Source organism: Typopeltis vanoorti, chromosome 21 (assembly GCF_054136105.1).
Source record: "Typopeltis vanoorti isolate ZY-2024b chromosome 21, IOZ_Tvanoo_1.0, whole genome shotgun sequence".
Lineage (NCBI taxonomy): Eukaryota > Metazoa > Arthropoda > Arachnida > Uropygi > Thelyphonidae > Typopeltis > Typopeltis vanoorti.
In genome coordinates, this window is record NC_143569.1 from 16,915,058 (window position 1) to 16,936,184 (window position 21,127).

At 35.2% G+C, this 21,127-nt stretch overlaps 1 protein-coding gene across 1 annotated transcript in view; it reads left to right on the top strand.

Annotated features, from left to right (window-relative positions):
• The window catches only part of LOC150094648 (DDB1- and CUL4-associated factor 13), a 171,016-nt gene that overhangs the window by 42,185 nt on the left and 107,704 nt on the right, over nucleotides 1-21,127 (top strand). Inside the window, exon 5 of the mRNA XM_090411696.1 lies at nucleotides 10,935-11,090. Coding sequence (XP_090267822.1) covers nucleotides 10,935-11,090 — 156 coding nt within the window. The remainder of the gene's footprint in view (nucleotides 1-10,934; nucleotides 11,091-21,127) is intronic.

A 21,127-nucleotide genomic window follows, 5' to 3' on the forward strand; every position in this document is an offset into this window, starting at 1 on the left:
AGGAATATTTTGGGAAAATTTGGAGAAAAGGCAGAGCTATTAATAATGGTAAGTTTTACTATCCCCCTTAACTTAATTTATGTCGCCAGAAAAATGGCCTCTTGGCTCTTTATAGTAGTAATAATGATATATGGGTACCATTCTGGCAATTCGTTAGTAGGGGTATATGTAAGTTCGGTTCACTTAAACCTTGATATTCCTGGTCTACCTACTCACTGATGAGACCTCAATAAGGGTCGGAACCGGTCTGGGTAGTAACCTCTCCTCATAATGTAAAACAGTAATACATCTCCTAGGAGCTGCGTTTTACATTATGAGAAAATATTAAGGATAGTGACGGAGCTTTTTCCACCTTTGCTCCGAGTTGCCCTAGTGTTATACTACCCAAGTGATGACTTACGCACGGACTTACAGACTCGCCGATAGCTCTTCGGCATGAAACTTTTAGATTTCGATCTCCGAGTTTTGTACCTGGCTGTAAAATAATACGGGATTTACTATCCCCCTTAACTTAATTTATGTTGCTGGAAAAATAGCCTCTTGGCTCTTTATAGTAGTAATAATGATATATGGGTACCAGTCTGGCAATTCGTTAGTAGGGGTATATGTAAGTTCGGTTCACTTAAACCTTATATTCCTGGTCTACCTACTCACTGATGAGACCTCAATAAGGGTCGAAACCAGTCTGGGTAGTGACCTCTCCTCATAATGTAAAACAGTAATACATCTCCTAGGAGCTGCGTTTTACATTATGAGAAAACATTAAGGATAGTGACGGAGCTTGCCCTAGTGTTGTACTACCCAAGTGATGACTTACGCTTGGACTCCTCGATAGCTCTTTGGCATGAAACTCTTAGAGTTCGATCTCCGAGTTTCGTACCCGGCTGTAAAATAATACGGGATTTACTATCCCCCTTAACTTAATAATGGTAAGTATTTACTGGACTTCTGCTCAGGACATCAACTAGTCATTACTAACATCATGTTTCAACATGAAGATGTGCACAAGTTCGCACGGAGAGATGAAATGAGAAAAGCCTCATCACCTATCCCATTTTTGTAATAAATTTAGTTTAATCCTTTATCCAAGTGTAAGCAAACAAAGTTTGCACCTGAAGTATTTAATAATAAGGTGGTACACCTTTTGGCAACTCGTATAAGTAAACATGACCTCTCCATTTCTTCTGCCTTAGTATCACCACTTCTGGGTCTGGCTTCCACTGATGAGACCTCAATAATGGTCAAACGGTCTGGGTAGTGGCTCGCTCTTCCATTAATGCATAGCATTATACATGTCCACAAGGAGATGTGCTTTGCATTATGGGAGATACCGAGACAAGGAGTGCTGAGAGCTTGGTCCACCTTTACTACGAGTTGCTTCAGTCCTGAAGATACTTCAGGTGCAAACTTTGTTTGCTTACACTTGGATAAAAGATTAAACTAAATTTATTATAGTCTAACCAAGTGAAAAATAAACTTCCAATATCCCATTCTTGATAGTAAGAACTTCGTGCTCATTCAGATACAAGTGTGTACAGAGGATATGAAATTGGAAGTGACCATTACTTAGTACTAAGCAAGATAAAAATGGATATCACATTGAAACGAGCAGTATGTAAGAAAGTTTTAAAAAGAATTAAAGTTAAGCAGCTTTTACAAGTAACTTGTAGACTCGACTATACAAACATTATTGAAGAAAAAATGAAACAAATTGAAAACAAGATCCAAACCTTGGAGTCTCAGTGTCAAACTCTGAAGAAGACATTGATTCAGCTAGGGAAGTATGTGGTGAAGTTCTCTGCAAGGATAGAAAAATAAGAACACTGTGGTGGACACAAGAAGTTAAAGAAAGAAACAGTTCTAGAAAAGATGAAAGCATACCAAAAGTTCCTAGCAAATAATTTGGCTGATGCCCTAAAAGAATACAGAGAAAAATGTAAGAGAACTAAGCTCTTGTACATTTTTCTACAAGTATCCCCATGAATTTGGTAAGAATGTAGAAAATGAATATCAGGAAGGTGACAAAATGTTCTGGAGGCTTCAAAGAAGAAGCCTCCAGAACATTTTCCTCCATATTGAAGAAGCTTCAAAATGGAGGAAAGAGTACTGTAAATCAAAGATGATAAAGGTGACCTGAAAACTAAAGATAAGGGCATCCTAGATATCTGGAGTAATTTAAAAGACTGTTAAATGAACCAAACAGTGAGAACCATCCTCGAAAATTTTTAAGAGGAATGCAGAGAGGAATACATATCAATATTTGAGGTAGAAAAAGCTCTGAAAACTTGAAATGTGGAAAGGCAGCTGGAGCAGATAATATTTGACCAGAAATGCTCAAGTATGGAGATATAAAGTTATGCAGTGGTTACACTACATAATTCAGAAGATAGAATTCCCAATGATTGGAGTAGAGCTCTCATAGTATCCATCTATAAAATGGGAAGAAAAGTGAATGTGAGAATTGCAGAGGAATTTCTCTACCAAGTTCTAGGTAAGATTTATGTAAGCATACTTGAAAAGAGGTTGAGAAAGATTGTGGAAGAGAAACTTGGAGAACAAGAAGCTGGGTTCAAACCAAATACAGGTTGTCAAGATCAGATTTTCACTTTAAGATGAATGGTTGAGAAATCGTGGGAATAGAACAATTATCTGTACTTAAGTGTTTTGATCTGGAAAAGGCATATGATATAGTGCCCGTAGAAAAGCTTTTAGGCACTACAATTATATGAGGTCAAAGGAACATTATACAGAGCAATTCATAGCCTATATTTAAGTTGCCACTCAGCAATTAAAATTGAAAGAAGATGGTTTGATGTAAAATTAATGATAAGATAAGGATGCACATTATCTCCACTCTTATTTATCATCTGTATGGTCACGTTATGAAAGAAAGTGACATCAAGCCTGATATTAGAATTGAAGAGGCAAATTTAGCTTTTTACTTTATGCAGATGATGTACTCTTAAACACATCTAATGCAAGTCTCTAGGATTCACTAACCAAATTGAATAACAGCTGTAACAAATTTGGCATGAAAATCAGCAATAAAAAGACATTTAAGCAAGTGTGCTTCAGAAAGGGTTAGGAAAAATTGTGAACAGGAACCTTGGAAAATTACAAGCTGAGTTCAGGTCAAATAGAGATTGTCAAAATCAGATTTTCACTTTAAAACACATGGTTGAGAAATCATGGGAATATTACAAGGATCTTCCTGTATAAGTGACACGTAGATACAGTTGAAAAATATTTAATTAAGATAGATTAACTACAGATATTTTGATTCATGTATCGTGGATCATCATTTGTGTAATACAGTTAGAAATCAAAAAATTAAACCATGTGAAGGTATATGGAGAATGGAATCTCATTGTATGCAGTCACAAGACAGCCAGGTAAAAACCAATGCTATTAGGATTAATTGAAGTGTGCATATGTGTGTGATTTAAAAAAAAAAAAAAATGAAGCATATGCATATATGTAACTTACATAATCAAACAGTGTAGTTCTTAATAATTTCCCAGATTTTTTGGCCCATAGAGCCCAATGTTTAGGTTGAGATTTGAGCAGTACCAAAGTACTTCAGAACTTTCTTTTAAAGAGATGCTCATGTTTATGGGATCACACTTGTTTATGTGGGATGTGTTTGTTTTAACCGCTTATTTGATGAGGATATCAGTAGTATATTTTTGTATTATATTTATAAAGTTGTGTGTCAGGTTGCTTGTTTCATACAAAAATTATTGCTGCTTCCATCCAAGAAATTCTTAGTGGAATTGATTAACTTTGCTCTACTTGAAAGAGTCGTTATGCTGTTCATCCTCTTGCTGTCCAGTAGACCTTACCAGGAACACTCAAAAGGGATATACCTCAGTAATTCTCACATTCAGTTTTATTTCCCTTTTTATATGCGGGTACTATGAGAGCTCTACTCCAATCATTGAGAATTCGTCCCTCTGTCCAGGCCTTCTGAACTATGCAGTGCAGCCACTGTAAGACTTTTATACCACCATACTTCAGCATTTCTGGTCGAATATCATCTACTCCTGCTGCCTTTCCACATTTCAAGCCTTTGATGGCTTTTTCTACTTCAAGTATGGATATGTATTCCTGACTGCATGCCTGGTCAGTGTTTTTTATCACTGTGCTGTCATCACTACTTGTTTCATTTAGCAAATTTTCAAAGTAATTACTCCATACTTCCAGGATATCTTTTTCTGCCGTTTTCATTTCACCTTTATCATTTTACAGCACTCTTTCCTCCATTCCTAAACTTCAACAACCTCCAAAATATTTTACCACCTTCTTGATATTTATTTTCTATGATCTTGCCAAAGTCCTCCCATGACTTTTGTTTAGCTAGTTTTACACACTGTTTAGCTTTCTTACATTTGTCTATGTATTCTCTAAGAACACAAGCTGACTTATTTGCCAGAAACTTTTGATATGCTTTCTTCTTTTCCTTCACTGCCTCTTTAACTTCCTGTGTCCACTATGGAGTTCTAATTTTTCTATCCTTGCAGACAACTTCACCACATGCCTCTCTAGGTGAATCAATCAGGGTTTTCTTCAAGGCTTGCCACTGAATCTCCAAGGCTTGGTTCCTGTTCTCAAACTCTTTCATTTTTCCTTCAATAATCTTTGTGTATTTTAGTCTACAGTTCACATCTAAGAGCTGCTCAACTTTTATTCACTTTAAAACTTTCTTACACGTTATTCTTTTCAATATGAAATTCAATTTTGTCCTCTCAAGACTAAATAGTGATCACTTCCAATTTCAAATCTTGTGTACACTCTGGTATCCTGCACCAGGGAGAAACATCACTATCAACAATAACATAGTCAATGAGACTTTTCTTATTCCTTGCCTATTCTCTCCATGTGAATTTGTGCACATTTTTATGTTGGAACATGGTGTTAGTAATAACCAGTCCAAGTCCTGAGCAGAAATCCAACAGGAATTTGCCATTATTATTAGCTTTGCTCTTTTCTCCAAATTTTCCCAAAACATTTTTGTATGTCTGACAATAACTTCCTACTCTGCTATTTAGATCCCAACAAGGACCAACTTTTCCTTTTTCATCGTGTGAGTAGCTTTCTCTAGAGCCTCAAAAAATTCCTTCACTTCTACCTTAGTAGAACCTTCTGTGGGACCATAGGCACAAATAAGTCTCGTTGTCCAGTTCCCCATTCTGATATTTGTCCAAATCACTCTACTTGACACTGCCTGCCATTCAAGAAGATGAGCCTCGTATTTTGTGTTGAATACTATGGCTACTCCTTCTTTTCCTTGTTTGTCATTGCCTGAATATAACATTTTGTATTTATTGTTCCGAAAGATCTCGCCAGATTTTGTCTTTTTTGTTTCAGTCACCCCTATTATGTCGATCTGGTACTTATCTAATTCCTCCGCTAGCTCCATTTCTTTGCCATTCAGGCTTCTTATGTTGATAGTACCAATCTTTAACTCTGGTGATGTTGAGTCGGGGTGTGTTTTCAGATTTTTTCCATTAGCTGACTTTTCACTATTCGCCCTGGTTCTCTGGCGAAAACAACGGGGGCATTGTTTAACCAGGCGACGTCCCAGCCGGCATGAAATTTTGTCATGTTGTACCATCATTTTGTATTTTGGTTTACTAATAGGAATACAGTTTGGTCAGCTAAATCCCAAATTGCCAGCCCATCCTCATTCGTTCAGTATCCAGGTAGATACCCAGCAGGCTGCACCACGAGAAGGTGAGGATTGAACATTAGGACAGAAGCCCTGGTTGGTTCTCTGCATTCCTTTAAAGGCTATGTGGAGGTCTCCTCTCAGTTATACAGCTTTGACCCTTAAGCACCCTATAATATTATATAATGTGCAATATTTCTTTAATTTATAGTTTCTACAAGAAAGTGGAACTTTCTATGCTAGCTGCACATCACTGGATCACTGTTCAGTTAGGACGCTGATATATTCACATCAGCTGTGGCAGTCACTTTTCCTCTTCTCTGGTTGACTAATATTCTTTACTTGTGCACCCATCTTGGTTGTATTTTGAAATGACCAATTATAAAGTTGATTAATTTACTACTAAGTTCCCAGGTTATTTTTTATTTACTTTTTTTAACGGTACAGACTCTACGTATTGCTTATGATAATTTCAGCAAGCGGCATTAATTTAAGTAAATAATATACCTTTTCAGAATTTTAACATTGATTTGGATTATTTTATTTTTATAATTTCATGCTCTTCTAGTTCTTTCTTATATCTCCCATTATTTGTTTGCATCTGCTTTTTCACATCATTTTCTGTGCTTTATGCATGGTTCCTATCACACTGTGTTTTGTCATCGTAGTATGATTTCCTGCAATTTTTTTGTTTCTTGTGTGCTATCTTTTGTTAGTCCTCCTCTCCCATTTCTTTTTGCTGCTTGTGAATCTTTTAACACTTCCTTTTCCCATCATTTCCTATATTTCATTTTAATGAAATATAGGAAATGGTGGGAAAATTTTATTTTCTGAATTGACTATACGAAACCTTTCACTGAACTATATCTGATCCTTAGGGGTTCACTATAGCAAGCATCTTGACTGTAGAATGTATTTGAACCTGTCTTTTTCCAAAAATGAAATAAACTCTCAAACTCAGAAACTGTTTGAATCTCATCAGATTTGCAAGCAGCATTTTCTAGTCTTTATTTTCATCCAAGGCGAAATTAACTAATATCGTGTGTAGTTGATTGTGCTCCCTCCCCCCCCCCCCCTCCATTCATACAGCATTATCTAGCCCATAGCCTTCTTCTACAGTTCCGCAGTGATGTATTTAAAATTTTTTGTGCGAAGAGATTATCATTATAAACAAAACTACAGTGCCTGTAGATAGATATAATACACAATCACGTTAGTTGCATTTTACTAATCAGCTAATACAACTTCAGCTTAAGTTGGTTAAATGTCCAAAATTTTGTTTTCCATAAAGTATTATTAAATGCATCATCAAATTTTTGCTATGCCCTTAAGGATCATAATTTTCTTCTAAATTAGTCTGTTATTTTTCACCTCCCCAATTGTTGAATCTTACATTCTTCTCTTCTAAGGCTCTACTAAGTGCATGACCTCACCTGGATCTTTGTCATTTTCCCGTGATCCTGGCATCAAACACCTGTTTTGGTATTTACTGCCTGGATTGCATCATATAAGTGGCACTATATAGCCTTAGGGTTAGCTCTGCTCACACTCTTGAATACTAGCAATGTCAGGTTCCTTTCATTTTGATGCCATCTGTTCACACACCTAGTCTTTCTCAGAACTCATATCTTTGGTGTGTAGCCTATGATCAGTTATGTTATTTCTTAATCAGCTCTCTCTCTCTCGGATCCTTAAATTAGATTAAACACTATCTTGTGTACACTACTAGTTTTGTCTGATTTCATTATTTCACATAAATTTAACTAGCTTTTCTCTGTACCTGATTCGCTTCTCAAATTTAATTTGCCATCTTCACTAAAACTTGTGCATTTCTTATTCTATAGGTTGTCCACTAAGAGTATAGTTGATTTCCATGTCATTCCTATTTTTAGTCTTTTGTTATCACATTTTCATACTAAATTTGTTACAGAATTTTTTCAATTTAGTTTTGAAGACTTGTACTGAATTTATTTAGGAGTATACTATCATCTGCATAAAGTAAATAGTCAAGTTAAATATTTTCAACGCTAATGTCGGGTTTATATTACATTTCTTTCATAAGGAGATCCATATAGATGATGAATAACAGTGAAATAATATGTGTACTTGTCTTCATCTTATTATTATTATTACCCAAGAACCCATGGAGTCAAAGACTCATCTAGGAGGTCCTTTTATCAAACACACACAGCTCATCATACAACACCTTAAACACACTCAAATCTCTGCAGACACCACACTCTCAAACAAGGCATTCCAATCATTCACAACTTTTCATGCAGAAAACCTGCTTCTCACTCCCCTGCTCACACCTCTTTATACAATTTCTAGGGATTTCAATTTATTCAAGTCTTGTAATGCCACAACATCTTCTCTACTCTTCATAGTTCATCACAACTTTATATCATCTGCAAACAACTGAATATCTCCATCCAAATCTTTGCCAATATCATTAACATACAAGTTAAACAATAATGGCCGTAAAACAGACCCCCCGAGTTACACCACTAGTGACTTTCCTTTTCCGGGATATGGCTCCCCCATACGCAACTTGCTGATACCTATCAGATAGCTAGTCTCCGATTCAATGCACTAATCTAATATCCAATCCATCCACTCTAGTATGACTATCAACTTATCATGCGGTAATCTGTCAAAAGCCTTTGCAAAATCTAAGTATATTACTGTGCATCTCTCTCTCCAGTGTCCAAGGAAGCAGTCACCTTATTGTAATAAGTAAGTAGATTACTAAAACATGACCTCCCTTTAGCAAATCCATGCTGTCCATGAAAGATAATACCATTGTTGTTAACCTAATTCTGGATCATAGTTCTCACAAGCTTCTCCAACAACTTAACCACAATACCTGACACACAAATAAGCCTATAATTTGATGCTTGAATTCTATCACCTCCCTTATGAAGTGACACAATCTTGTCCTTATTCCACTCCTTAGGAATTTGACCCAGTGCAAGACTCGTATTAAAAAAATATGTCAAGGCAGATGTCAACTCCCTGGCACATTCCTTCAGAATACGTGGTGATATATTATCAAGTCCCACAGCCTTATTAACATCAAGTTTGCTGAACTCCCCATGCACCTCTTGCTCACAATCTCTCCTCCCCATCATCAACTACTCTCAATCTCTCTCTCTCTCTCTATGAAGTCACATTCACAAGAATGAAAGACCTTTATGAACTGCTCATGCAACAGCTGTCCTTATATCATTTTCTCTAATCAATGTCATCCTTCCATAATCATTTTTTTTTTTTTTTTTTTTTTTTTTTTTTGCTGGCTACATAGTATTCTTTTTGGTTTCATTAGCTAATGCTGCTCATACCTCAGAATGATATTATTTTATGTAATGGCACATAAACGTTTTACACAACAAAAGCCTATTAACAATTAATTACACATATTAGATGTTTTTGATAACTTCACAACTGTTAGATAATTGATAAACCAGAATACAAATGATACATTCGTTACTGTATGCATGTTGGAACATTGGAAGTTGTTTCTATCATATTCTGTGGTATCACATGTGCTATATCTTAGGTCCATAGCAGTTAAATTTTTGATGAAAGCAGACCATACTCAATGTAAAATTAAGCCTTGATTTTTATTTCATTGTGTATAGATTCTAAGCATTTGTTAGATTTCTTTAAATTTTCTTGTGAAACAGTTATTATTAATATGACATTTTTGTTGCCAGATTACTTGATGGCCAGTAGTGGTTGTGGGGAATTCCAGACCTGATTTATGCTCTCTTCTTTTTTCAATGTCTTTTTATGTGTTCAGACATGCAGATCTCTTCCTACTTTTCTGTCTGGCCTACATAACAAATGCCACAAGAGCAAGGAATCTCATAGATGCTGGTTTTTTCATAGAGTGATGTGTGGAGGTTTTGGTGGATGTAGGAGTCTTGATATTTTTTGTAAAAGTAAAAAAGCCACTTTTATGTTGTACTTGCAGAACAACCCAGCTACTTTGTCTGACATTTTTGATATAAGGCAGTGTGATTGCATTCTTGAAATCTTGTTTAAGTAAGGGAGTTGCAGCAGATGTATTAAGAATTTTTCTAATTCTCATGGGTTCAAAACCATTAAGTGTGAGGTTCTATTTCAGTTAGTGCAGTTCTTCATTTCTTTTAATTGGTGTGCTTAATATATTATATGCCCTCTCTTGTAAACATTAATTATGCCTGTCTTTTGCAATGGATGATGGAGTGAAGCGGCATTTAAAAATCTCTTTGTGGTAGGTTTTCTTTATACAGAGAGGATAACCTTTATTTTTCTCTTTGTTTACTTCAACAAGGATATCAAGGAAAGGTAATTTTTTACTATTCTAGTTCAATAGTGAATTTTATATTGGGATGCAAGTTCAGATAATCTTTGAAAGCAATCATCTCATCTGCCATTCCCAACCAAACGATGAAAATATCATTGGTATAACATAGCCAAACTTTTGTTTTTTTCTGATAATTTTTTAATGCATTAGTTTTGAAATTTTCCGTAAATAGGTTGGCTAGGGCTGGAGAAATGGGGGGGGGGTACCCATGACTAGGCCTTCTTTTTTTTTTTTGTTCCCAATATTTGTCTTGGAATATGAAAAAGTGTTTTCTATGCAGTGTTTGAATAGTCCTACAGTGTCTGGTGGGAAAAGATTTACAAGTAGATCCACTGTCATTTCTGGGTACAGAAACAACAATTATTTAACAGTTGTGAAGTTATCAAAAACATCTGATATGTGTAATTAATCGTCAATAGACTTTTGTTGTGTAAAACTTTTATGTACCATACCACTGATGATGTAAGTCTTACAATACATGAAACTTGTTGGGTTTTAATTGTTTATTTTTAATCAACTTCTCATATTACAATGTGGTCTCAGTACTGAAAACTGCCTCCAGAACTGCTTAGCCTACAGAAACCTACGTGTACAAATGGTATTATTTGTTCTCTCTCCCAGTTTAATTAAAATAGAAAACAAAAAATCAGCATGCTTTGTATGTTTTATCATTATGTAATCAGTTATTGTGCGGGTTGAGAATTGTTCATTAACGCTCAATATCTATCATTGTTTGTACTTACTTGTTTGTCTAGGTAAATTATATAAATTGTCTGTTTATAAAATTAAGAAAATGGATGATGGCTCTGTGACTGAATCATAGAAAGCATTTTTCCCTCTTTCTCCGAGGGATTAACATTTTGTGTGTTTCATGTTTTTTTAAAAAATAATAATTTGTATAACTTACCTGTTTAGACTGCATTGATGGGAGCAGATCATCATAGAAATGAACCCTTATTTGCCACTTGTGGAGAAAAGGTAGATCTTTGGGAAGAAACAAGATCAGAACCATTGAGATCCTTTACTTGGGGAGTTGACACAGTGTCTAGCATAAAATTCAATCTTATTCAGGTAAGATTGCTTTAAATGTAAAAGTCTATCTTTCCTTATCAGAACCATAATGTTCTGCAATGTGCATTCTTTTGAATATACAACATGACATAAATAGTTATCATCTGATAAAACAAATACTATTTGGGATATTTAAAACATACCTGCAGGACATGGTGCAGTGTAAGCCTGTGCTGCATTGTTTAACAGTTACTATATTATAGTTAGTAGGAAAGCTCTCAGGTTTTGGCAATTTGCAGGAACCAAAAGAATAGTTTTGGTGGAAGGTTTGTAGTGAAATTATTTTAGAATAAAATTCGTCTTTCAGCTGTAATGACATTCTTTGAGAGTTAGTGATCAATAATATAATGATGTTTAAGTGAAAGTTGAATGTATACCATTTTATGTAATTATGAAAAGAGATTAATGATATATAAAATTTATTACATGAAACACTATGGGAGATATGCTCTGTGGCATGTGATTAATGTACCTGATTTTTAGTTCTGTCTTAACTTTTCTTCCTCCTCCCATGAGTTTGATATGTTGGCCTTTCACAGAATAAGGAAGCAATGTATTTCAGTTGAAAATACATAATTTTTGTGTGTGAGCATTAAGTACAGATATTGGCCAGTGAATTTGAAACTTTTATTTAGTACCATATTGGACTTCCTTTGGCCCAAATTAGAGCACATATGCAGTTTGGCATAGATTCCACAAGTTGTTGGATTGCATCTACATTTATAACATGCCAGGCATTCACCATACAAATCTTTAACCAGCTGAGATTTGACAAAAGAGGATTTTGCCCTTTTGTCTGTTTTTCTAACATGTCCCAAACATTGTCAATGTGGTTCAGATTCCAGGCTTTGTGGTAACCAGAGAAGATGGTGGAAGTTGCTGTCATGCTCGCTGAACCACTGCTGAATGATTGTTGTGCAATGGATAGTGGTATTGTCACCCATGAAACAATCATCACCTGATGGATAAAAAGTCAAACATTGTAGGATGGACATATCGGCAAAAAGGTTCAGATATTCTATAATAAATTTAGTTTAATCCTTTATCCAAGTGTGAGCAAACAAAATTTGCACCTGAAATTATCTTCAGGATTGGGGTAAGGTGGTACAACACCAGGGCAACTCGTTGCAAAGGTGGAGCAAGCTACCAACACTCCTGTCTCAGTATCTCCTATAATGCAAAACACATCTCCTTGCGGATATGCCTAATGTTATGCATTAAGGGAAGGGCCACTACCCAGACTAGTTTCGACCTTTATTGAGGTCTCTTCAGTGGGAGCCAGGCCCAAGTTGAGATACCAGGCAGAAGCATTAGCAGGTCATCTCTACCTATAGGAGTTGCCAAACGGTGTGCCACCTTTTTATTAAATTACTCTGGATTTAGAGAAAGATGTTGGTAGTTTATTTTTCACTCAGTGTTAGACTATAATAAATTTAGTTTAATCCTTTATCCAAGTGTGGGCAAACAAAATTTGTGCCTGAAATTATCTTCAGGACTGGGGTAAGGTGGTACAACACCAGGACAACTCGTTGCAAAGGTGGAGCAAGATACCAGCACTCCTGTCTCAGTATCTCCTATAATGCAAAACACATCTCCTTGCAGATATGTCTAATGAAAAATAAACTTTTAACATCTTTCTCTAAATCGAGAGTAATTTATTAAAAAAAGGGTGGCACACCATTTGGCAACTCCTATAGGTAGAGATGACCTGCTAATGCTTCTGCCTGGTATCTCAACTTGGGCCTGGCTCCCACTGAAGAGACCTCAATAAAGGTTGAAACTAGTCTGGGTAGTGGCCCTTCCCTTAATGCATAACATTAGACATATCCGCAAGGAGATGTGTTTTGCATTATAGGTGATACTGAGACAGGAGTGTTGGTAGCTTGCTCCACCTTTGCAACGAGTTGTCCTGGTGTTGTACCACCTTACCCCAGTCCTGAAGATAATTTCAGGCGCAAATTTTGTTTGCTCACACTTGGATAAAGAATTAAACTAAATTTATTATACTCTAACCAAGTGAAAAATAAAAGTTTCGCATATACTTCACACATGAAAAAAAGCTTAAACAAGTTCATGTGGGGAGATAGTAACTCGCTTGCAGTGGTAAACAACACCCCCTCTCTAACAACCACTATACTGCAGAGGCAATAAAAACAAGTACTTTTATTATGCCAGTGAATAAAGTATGAACAGTATGTATGAAAGGTATGATAGTAACTCGCTTGCAGTGGTAAACAACACCCCTCCCCAACAACCACTATACCGCAGAGGCAATAAAAACAAGTACTTTTATTATGCCAATGAATAAGGTATGAGGATCTGTGTAATATATTTCTCAACAAATAGTGCAATTAGAGACAACTGGGATAAAAACACACTAATTAATGAATCACATGTCCCCTCATACAGAAACTATGCTATATAGACTTAAACAAAACCATATGTTGCATGGGCAAACACAGTATCTAACTAAAATCTATTGTTATTAATTAGACGTGTGTGAGTTCGATTTCCCAAGGCAGCAATAAAATTCAACCGAATGTGTTAAAATTCGTAAAAGTGTTAAAACTAAGTAATATATATATAATGAATGTTATGGCAGTTTCACATATGGAATTTGGTTGAAGAGAGTTAGCATTTCAACTCAATTGTCAGCTATGCTTTTATCTTTCGGTTGCGTGATCTTTTGTTAATACTGCACCAATCATATGCATGTTTTAATAACCTGCCTTATTAATTACCGTAAAGGGAGAAAAGTCACAAAAGAGAAAAATGTTCCTGGTCCGGGGATTCCCTTATTCAGGTAATATTCACTAATTTCATGTTATCAGTCTGTGGTGTGCCAGTTTCGGTAATTGGTGATATTATTTGATCTATTCTGCATTAAAAAATTTAACCCTGAGATGCAGAAGTGGCTGATAAAAAATTAAAAAAAATTCCCGTGAACAATCAGAAGAAGAAGCAGAAACAGACTCAAAAAAAGGACAGTATTTCATATTTTACCAGAACAGCCCGCATTGTCTTCAGAACCAAACGGTAATGCATTTGATTTTTGCAATATTCGCTGTGTATATTTTGTATTGAATATAAATACAATAAATATTATAATAATATATCTCTCTATTACGATTTTTTTTCGAGGGGGGCCGTGAAATATTTTAATTTTTGCAAAGGGAGCCCTGACATCCAGAAGTTTGGGAAGCACTGCAATAGAGAATGCTGCTGGGAAATTTGAGCATTTACATTGGAACGTGAGTTTTACAGGTGATAGTTGGAATCATCAGCTGGCATTGTAACTCAAAGTATTGCCTACTTGAGAAAATTTGTTATTAGTTTTTGTTTGATATCAGAAGTGTAGTTTAATGTTTGCATCCCATTCTTAAAATTACATTTATATTTCTTTGCACAGATTTCTCAGTTTATTGCTGTTCTAATAACTGTTTCTGTACTCACAGCAGTATAGCATAGAACGTTGGTGCCTCAAACAAACCTCACACAACACACACACTTCTATTATATTAAAAAAAAAAAAATCAAATCCTCTCCTCATTCCCTTAGAGAGCATGTAGAATTATTTCTCTAACTTTTTGAAAACCAGGCACTGGTCTTCATCCTTTAATATTATTAGTCAAGTTCATTTTTATACCAGCAGCTTATAGGAGTGACAGTAGTATGGTAACCAATTGCCACTATTTCACGTTTCTAATTAACTGTTGTGAAATAGTGCAAGTTCTGTGGTCATTTATTTTGTATTGTGTAGTTAATTTGAGTTGTCTGAAAAAAGTCCCCTACTTTCTTCTGCCAGGATTTTTCAAACCAGATGGAAAGACATACAATTTACAGGTGCAATATATTGGTCTCATAGCCTTAATTGCTTTTGCTGTAACAGCTGAAAATATGCATAGATAAAAGTATCTTTAGTTGGTAATTGGAATTGAACCTATAACAGTCTTTCTTGTTGATGATCTAGCATCATAGACAATACCACAAGAATACACAGGCACCTTTTATAAAATTATAGCAAAATTATTTATAATCTTATATTATTTAAATATAATAATGCTTAACTATATTTAGTGCAATACTGTACCTGTGCTTATTGGAGATCTGAAGTGCAATGACCAAAATATTTGATATTTAGAGGAGTAGGGATCCTAAATCATTTATCCCTTGAAGTGTTATAATAGTATTGTACTTATGGTTTACAGTCTTAAGTGTAAAGATTAGGAGATGGCTTAAAAATTGCATGACTTTCATAGGTGGATCCATATATGTATATTTGTATACACATCACATACACACAATAAGGGTATATAATAATAATAATTCATAATGCTCTGTCTGGATATCAAATAACATACATTATGAAGTTATCCCCGGCCTGTCATTGTAATTATATCCTCTGGAGTATCTTGCAATCATATTCTTCCCATTTTTATTCTATGACGTCATTATTTTTATTGCAAGATAGTTGCATATGTCTTAGTCCTCAGAATGGAAATTTTTGTGTTATTTAGTGTTTTGTAAATTTGATACTGATTCTGTTTTGCTTGTCGTTTTTAATTATTGGCATATTAAATTATAAAAATTATTTAAATGAAATATGAAAAATAGTGTCATTATAAAGAAAATGGCTACACCAATTTACACAAATTGCCTGTTACAAAAACGAATTTACTTTTATTTTTTTTATGTTTTATATTATTATTATACATGTGTGTGTGTGTGTGTGTGCACAGCCTTGTGGTGGCTGTCATAATTCTCGATTGACAGAAGAAAACATCCTCTCAATCGAGAACCAGATTTTACTGATTTTACATTTACTGACTGAAAGGACTTTTTTTTTAGTCAAATCTTTCATCCAGTTCAAGCCAGCCAGGTTGGCTGAGTGGATGTCGTCAACTCTCCAACTAGCTATTAGTTCAAATTGTTTCCCTGGAGCATACTGGTGTGAAGACCACCATCCCATTCATTTATTGGAGGCCAAAAGGGGGCTGTTAAAATCATTTTTGTGTAGTTTCTAGAGCTGTGTTTTGGGAGTATCTAACCTTTAATCTAGCCACAATACCGATGTACAACACACTATGGGTGTCATACATATTAAAATAAAAGTAGCTTCTCTTCCCCAACCATCATTTCTAGAAGAAACATCATCATCATCAAATTCCTGATATGTACCCTCAAGGGGTGTACAAGATATAGTATTACATGAAAAACTTACATCATTACTAACTTCCAATCTGCAATTTTCCTCCAAATTAATCTGTTTGTTACTTGTCAAGATTCCAACATTATCAGATCTTATATTTCTGTCTTCTAAGGCACTTTTTACTGTCAGTCCAACTATACATTCATCTTTCTCTGAGTCTTTTTCCTACCAACCTGGCAGAGAACACTTGTTTTGCTAATCTTTCCTTTTCCATTTGGTTTTAAGTGACCATACCACCTGAGATTAGCTCTGCCAACACATTTGTGGATGCTAACAATGTTAAGTTCTTTCATAATATCCTCATTTTTTATATGATATTCCCACTGATGCCATCTGTTCACACCTCTAATCTCAGGACTCTCATATCTTTAGTCTCTAGTCTTTGGTCAAGTGTTTTATTTCTAACCCAGCTTTTCAGATCCATAAGTCAAAATTGGTTTGAATAGGGTCTTTTATACAGCTAATTTAGTGTTTCTCTCTTAGTACATATAAATTTATTCAATTGACTTCCTACCATACCAGCTTTATTGATTCTGTTGCCTATTTCCATATTTAATTTGCCATTTTCACTAAAAATCGTGCCTAAGTAGCTGAAATGTTGTACTTGTTCTATAGTTTTTTCCATTCATAATGCAGTTGATATTTTCAATGCTTCTGCATATTTTCATTGCCTTGTTATTGCTGACCTTCATACCAAATCTATTACAACAGTTATTCAATGTAGTCAGGGAAACTTGCAGACTTGTACCGAATTTATTTAGAAGTATAACATCATCTGCATAAAGTAGAGCTGAGATTAACATATCCAATTTCGATATCAGGTTTAATTCTGCTTCTCTTCATAATGTGATTCATATAGATAATAAATAACAGAGGGGGAAAATGTACATACTCTGATACCAGATTTAACATAAAACCATCTTCCTGTACATTCTTCAATAACAACTGCTGACTTACAACTCAAATAAAGACTAAGTATTGCTTGATATAATGCTCCATTGATACCATACAACAACTGTAGCATTTTGAATAGCTTTTCTCTTGGCAACTTGTCATATACCTTTTGCAGGTCTACAATACAGTTCTTTGTTATATTTCCGTGATTTCTCAACAATTTATTTTAAAGTGAAAATCTGATCCTGATAACCTCTATTTGATCTGAATCCAGCCTGTTCTTCCACTAGCTTCCCTTCCACAATCCATCAACTGTTTCTCAAGTATACTAGTATAAATCTTACCAAGAACACTCAGTAGGGAAATACCTCTGCAATTCTTACATTCAGTTTTATTTCCCTTTTTATGTATGGGTACTTAGTAGTAGTTAATAGTAATAGATAACAAGATCTTAGAACAGGTGAATTCATTTAACTACCTAGGATGTACGATCACATATGAAAATGGAAAAGATATAAACGTAAAAATTATAAAATATTTAAAAATAACAGGTGTAATTAACTCTATATTTAAACCAAACCTGGTTCAAAAACAAACCTTACTAAAAGTATACAATACATTAGCCCTACCAGTCTTAATGTATGGAAGCGAAATCTGGACAATAAAACAAAAAGACAAACAAAGATTAACAACGGCAGAAATGAAGTTTATGAGAACAACTGCAAAGTATACCCTATTTGATCACAAAAGAAATGAAGAAATTATGAAAGAATTAAACCAAGAACCAGTAATAGAAAAAATAAAAAAATATGAACATAAATGGATGGAACACGTTCAAAGAATGAAAACAGAAAGATTACCAAAACAAACCTTAAAGTACAAGCCATTAGGAAAAAGAAAACCAGGACATCCTCATAAACGATTCAACAATGACTTCTAAGGCCGAACAGGCCATGCTTGGCCTAAATCCTTGATACGCATGATGATGATGATGATGATGTATGGGTACTATGAGAGCTCTACTCCAATCATCTGGAATTTGTCCCTCTGTCCAGGCTTTCTGAACTATGCAGTGCAGCCAATGTAAGATTTATACCTCCATACTTGAACATTTCTGGTCGAATATCTTCTAATCATACTGCCTTTATACATTTCAGGCTTTTGATGCCTTTCTCTACTTCAAGTATGGATTTGTATTCTTGATTGCATGCCTGTTGAGTGTTTTTCACTACTGAGCTGACACTGATTGTTTCGTTTAGTAATTTTTTAAGTAATTACTCTATACATCAAGGATATCTTATTCACCAGTTTTCATGTCATGCTTTTTTGAACAGCCTCCAGAATATTTATTTATTTTCTATGTTCTTACCAGAGTCTTCAGATGCTTTTTGTTTTGCTAGTTTTACACAGTGCTTAGCTTTCTTACCTTTGTCTATATTCTTTAAGAGCACAAGCTGACTTATTCATCAGGAACTTATGATATGCTTTCTTCTTTTCCTTCAATGCCTCTTTAACTTCCTGTCCACCATGGAGTTCTGATTTTTTTATCCTTGAAGACATTTTTCTATCTTTCCAGACAACCTCACCATATGCCTCTCTGACTGAATCATTCAATGTTTTCTTCAGGATTTGATACCGAATCTCCAAGGTTTGGTTCCTGTTCTCAAACCCTTTTTTTTTCTTAAATAATGTTTGTGTATTTTAGTCTACAGTTCACATCTGAGAGCTGCTCAACTTTTATTCACTTTAAAACTTTCTTACATTATTCTTTTCAATATGAAATTGAATTTTATCCTGCTCAAGAATAAATGGTGATCACTTCCAATTTCAAATCATCTGTATCACTAGTATCCTGCACCAATGAGAAAACATCACTATCAACAATAGCATAGTCAATGAGAATTTTTTCACATTTTTATGTTGGAACATTGTGTTAGTAATAACCAGTCCATGTCCTGAGCAGAAATTTAACAGGTATTTGGCATTATTATCAGCTTTGCTCTTTTCTACAAATTTTCCTAAAATATTTTTGCATATCTGACAATCATTTCCTACTCTGCTATTTAGATCCCCAAGAAGAACCAGCTTTTCCTTTTTCATTATGTCAGTTGCTTTCTGTACAGCTGTAAAAAATTTCTCCACTAGTATATCCTGTCAGTGCCCAATTAAACCCTTTGGAGGCCCCTAGGCAGTCGAAATCTCAGCCCCCCCCCCCCCCCGCAAATTATCTCCTAATATGTTTTTAATTTTACCAACCAACAATTTTAATAAACCAATTGTCCGTGCAGTTAGCCTAGTGGCTACACTTCGCAACCATATGCCTGGGGAAGGAGTGTCCTGGGTTTGATTCCTGTCGCCGACGTGAGGAGCTTAAGGATCTTCCTCAGCCATATCCAAGTTAGCCGGTCTTGGGCATGGACAGCAGGATTTTTCTCCCCAGTTTATCTGGGGTTTTTCATCCCGCAAGCAGGCAAACTAGCCCCGTGAACACGTGGATCTACAGCCATAAATACTTAACCCACCATGAGGGGACTCAACTTGCTCCAATAGGGACGGGGAAGAAAAGGGAGGCAACTCCATATGAATAAAATAAACCAATTTTATTACACAAAACAAACATTAACAGTTATTAATATTATTAAACAAAAAGTAAGGAAGTTTTTATTTTAATAAAAAAAAAAAAATTTTTTTAATAAAAAAACTTCATTTCCGAAGGTTTATCGTGCATGCGCTCTAGTGGGATAACATTAATGTAAATTTTTCATTTCTTTGAGTTGATTCATATTTTCTATCTTTTGGAAACAATTTAAGGAAGGTTGATTGTAATTTTCTTTTAAGATCAAATCAATATTATTTTGATCCGTTGTCACGTTGCCCCCAAATAGCATGGGGACCTATATAATAGGCCAGTGCCTAATCTGCCTATTTGGTAGTCCATCACTGCATTCTGTGGGACTATAGACACAAGTAAGTATCATTGTCCAGTTTCCCATTCTTATATTTGCCCACATCACTCTAATTGTTATTGCTTGCCATTCAAGAAATTAGCCTCGTCTTTTGTGTTCAATACTATAGCTACACCTTCTTTTCCCTGATTGTCATTGCCTACGTATAATATTTTGTATTTATTGTTCAGAAAAATCTCACCAGATTTTGTCTTTTTTTTTTTTTTTTTTTTTGCAGTCATTCGTATTATGTCGATCTGGTACTTATCCGATTCTTCAGCTAGCTTCATTTCTTTGCCATTCAGGCCTTCTTATGTTGATAGTACCGATCTTGAACTCTGGTGATGTTGAGTTGGAGTGTGTTTCAGGATTTGTTCCAGTAGCTGACTTTTTGCTGTTTGCCCTGGTTCCCTGGTGTAAATAATAGGGACCTTGTTTAACTGGGCGATGCCCCAGCCAGCATGAAATTCTGTCATGTTGTACCATCATTTTATATTTTGGTTTAAGCCAATAAGAATACAATTTGGTCAGTTAAATTCCAAATTGCCAGCCTATCCTCATTTGTTCATCATCCAGATAGATACCTAACAGGGTTCATTACAAGAAGGTGAGGATTGGACATTAGGGCAGAAGCTCTAGTCAGTTTTCCATATTCCTTTAGAGGAATTGATACTCAGTTTAGCATAAAAAATGAGATGCAGCATCTATCTTTCATATTATTGTCCAAATGTCAGTTGAAACGATGTGTTACTGTCATTACTGATTACAAGGCACCTAGTATCCGAGAATGGAAACATGCTACCGTCTGATTTTCAAAAGTTCCCGAAGTTGTGTGGAAAGGCTTATGTGTTCGTAGTTCATGTTAATTTATTTTCACGGTATTGATGACAACACAGATGACAATCCAGCATCTTCAGAGCACGAAAATAGTTTGTCACAGTATGCGAAACAACAATCTGGTATAACAATGGGATTAGTTTAAACAATTA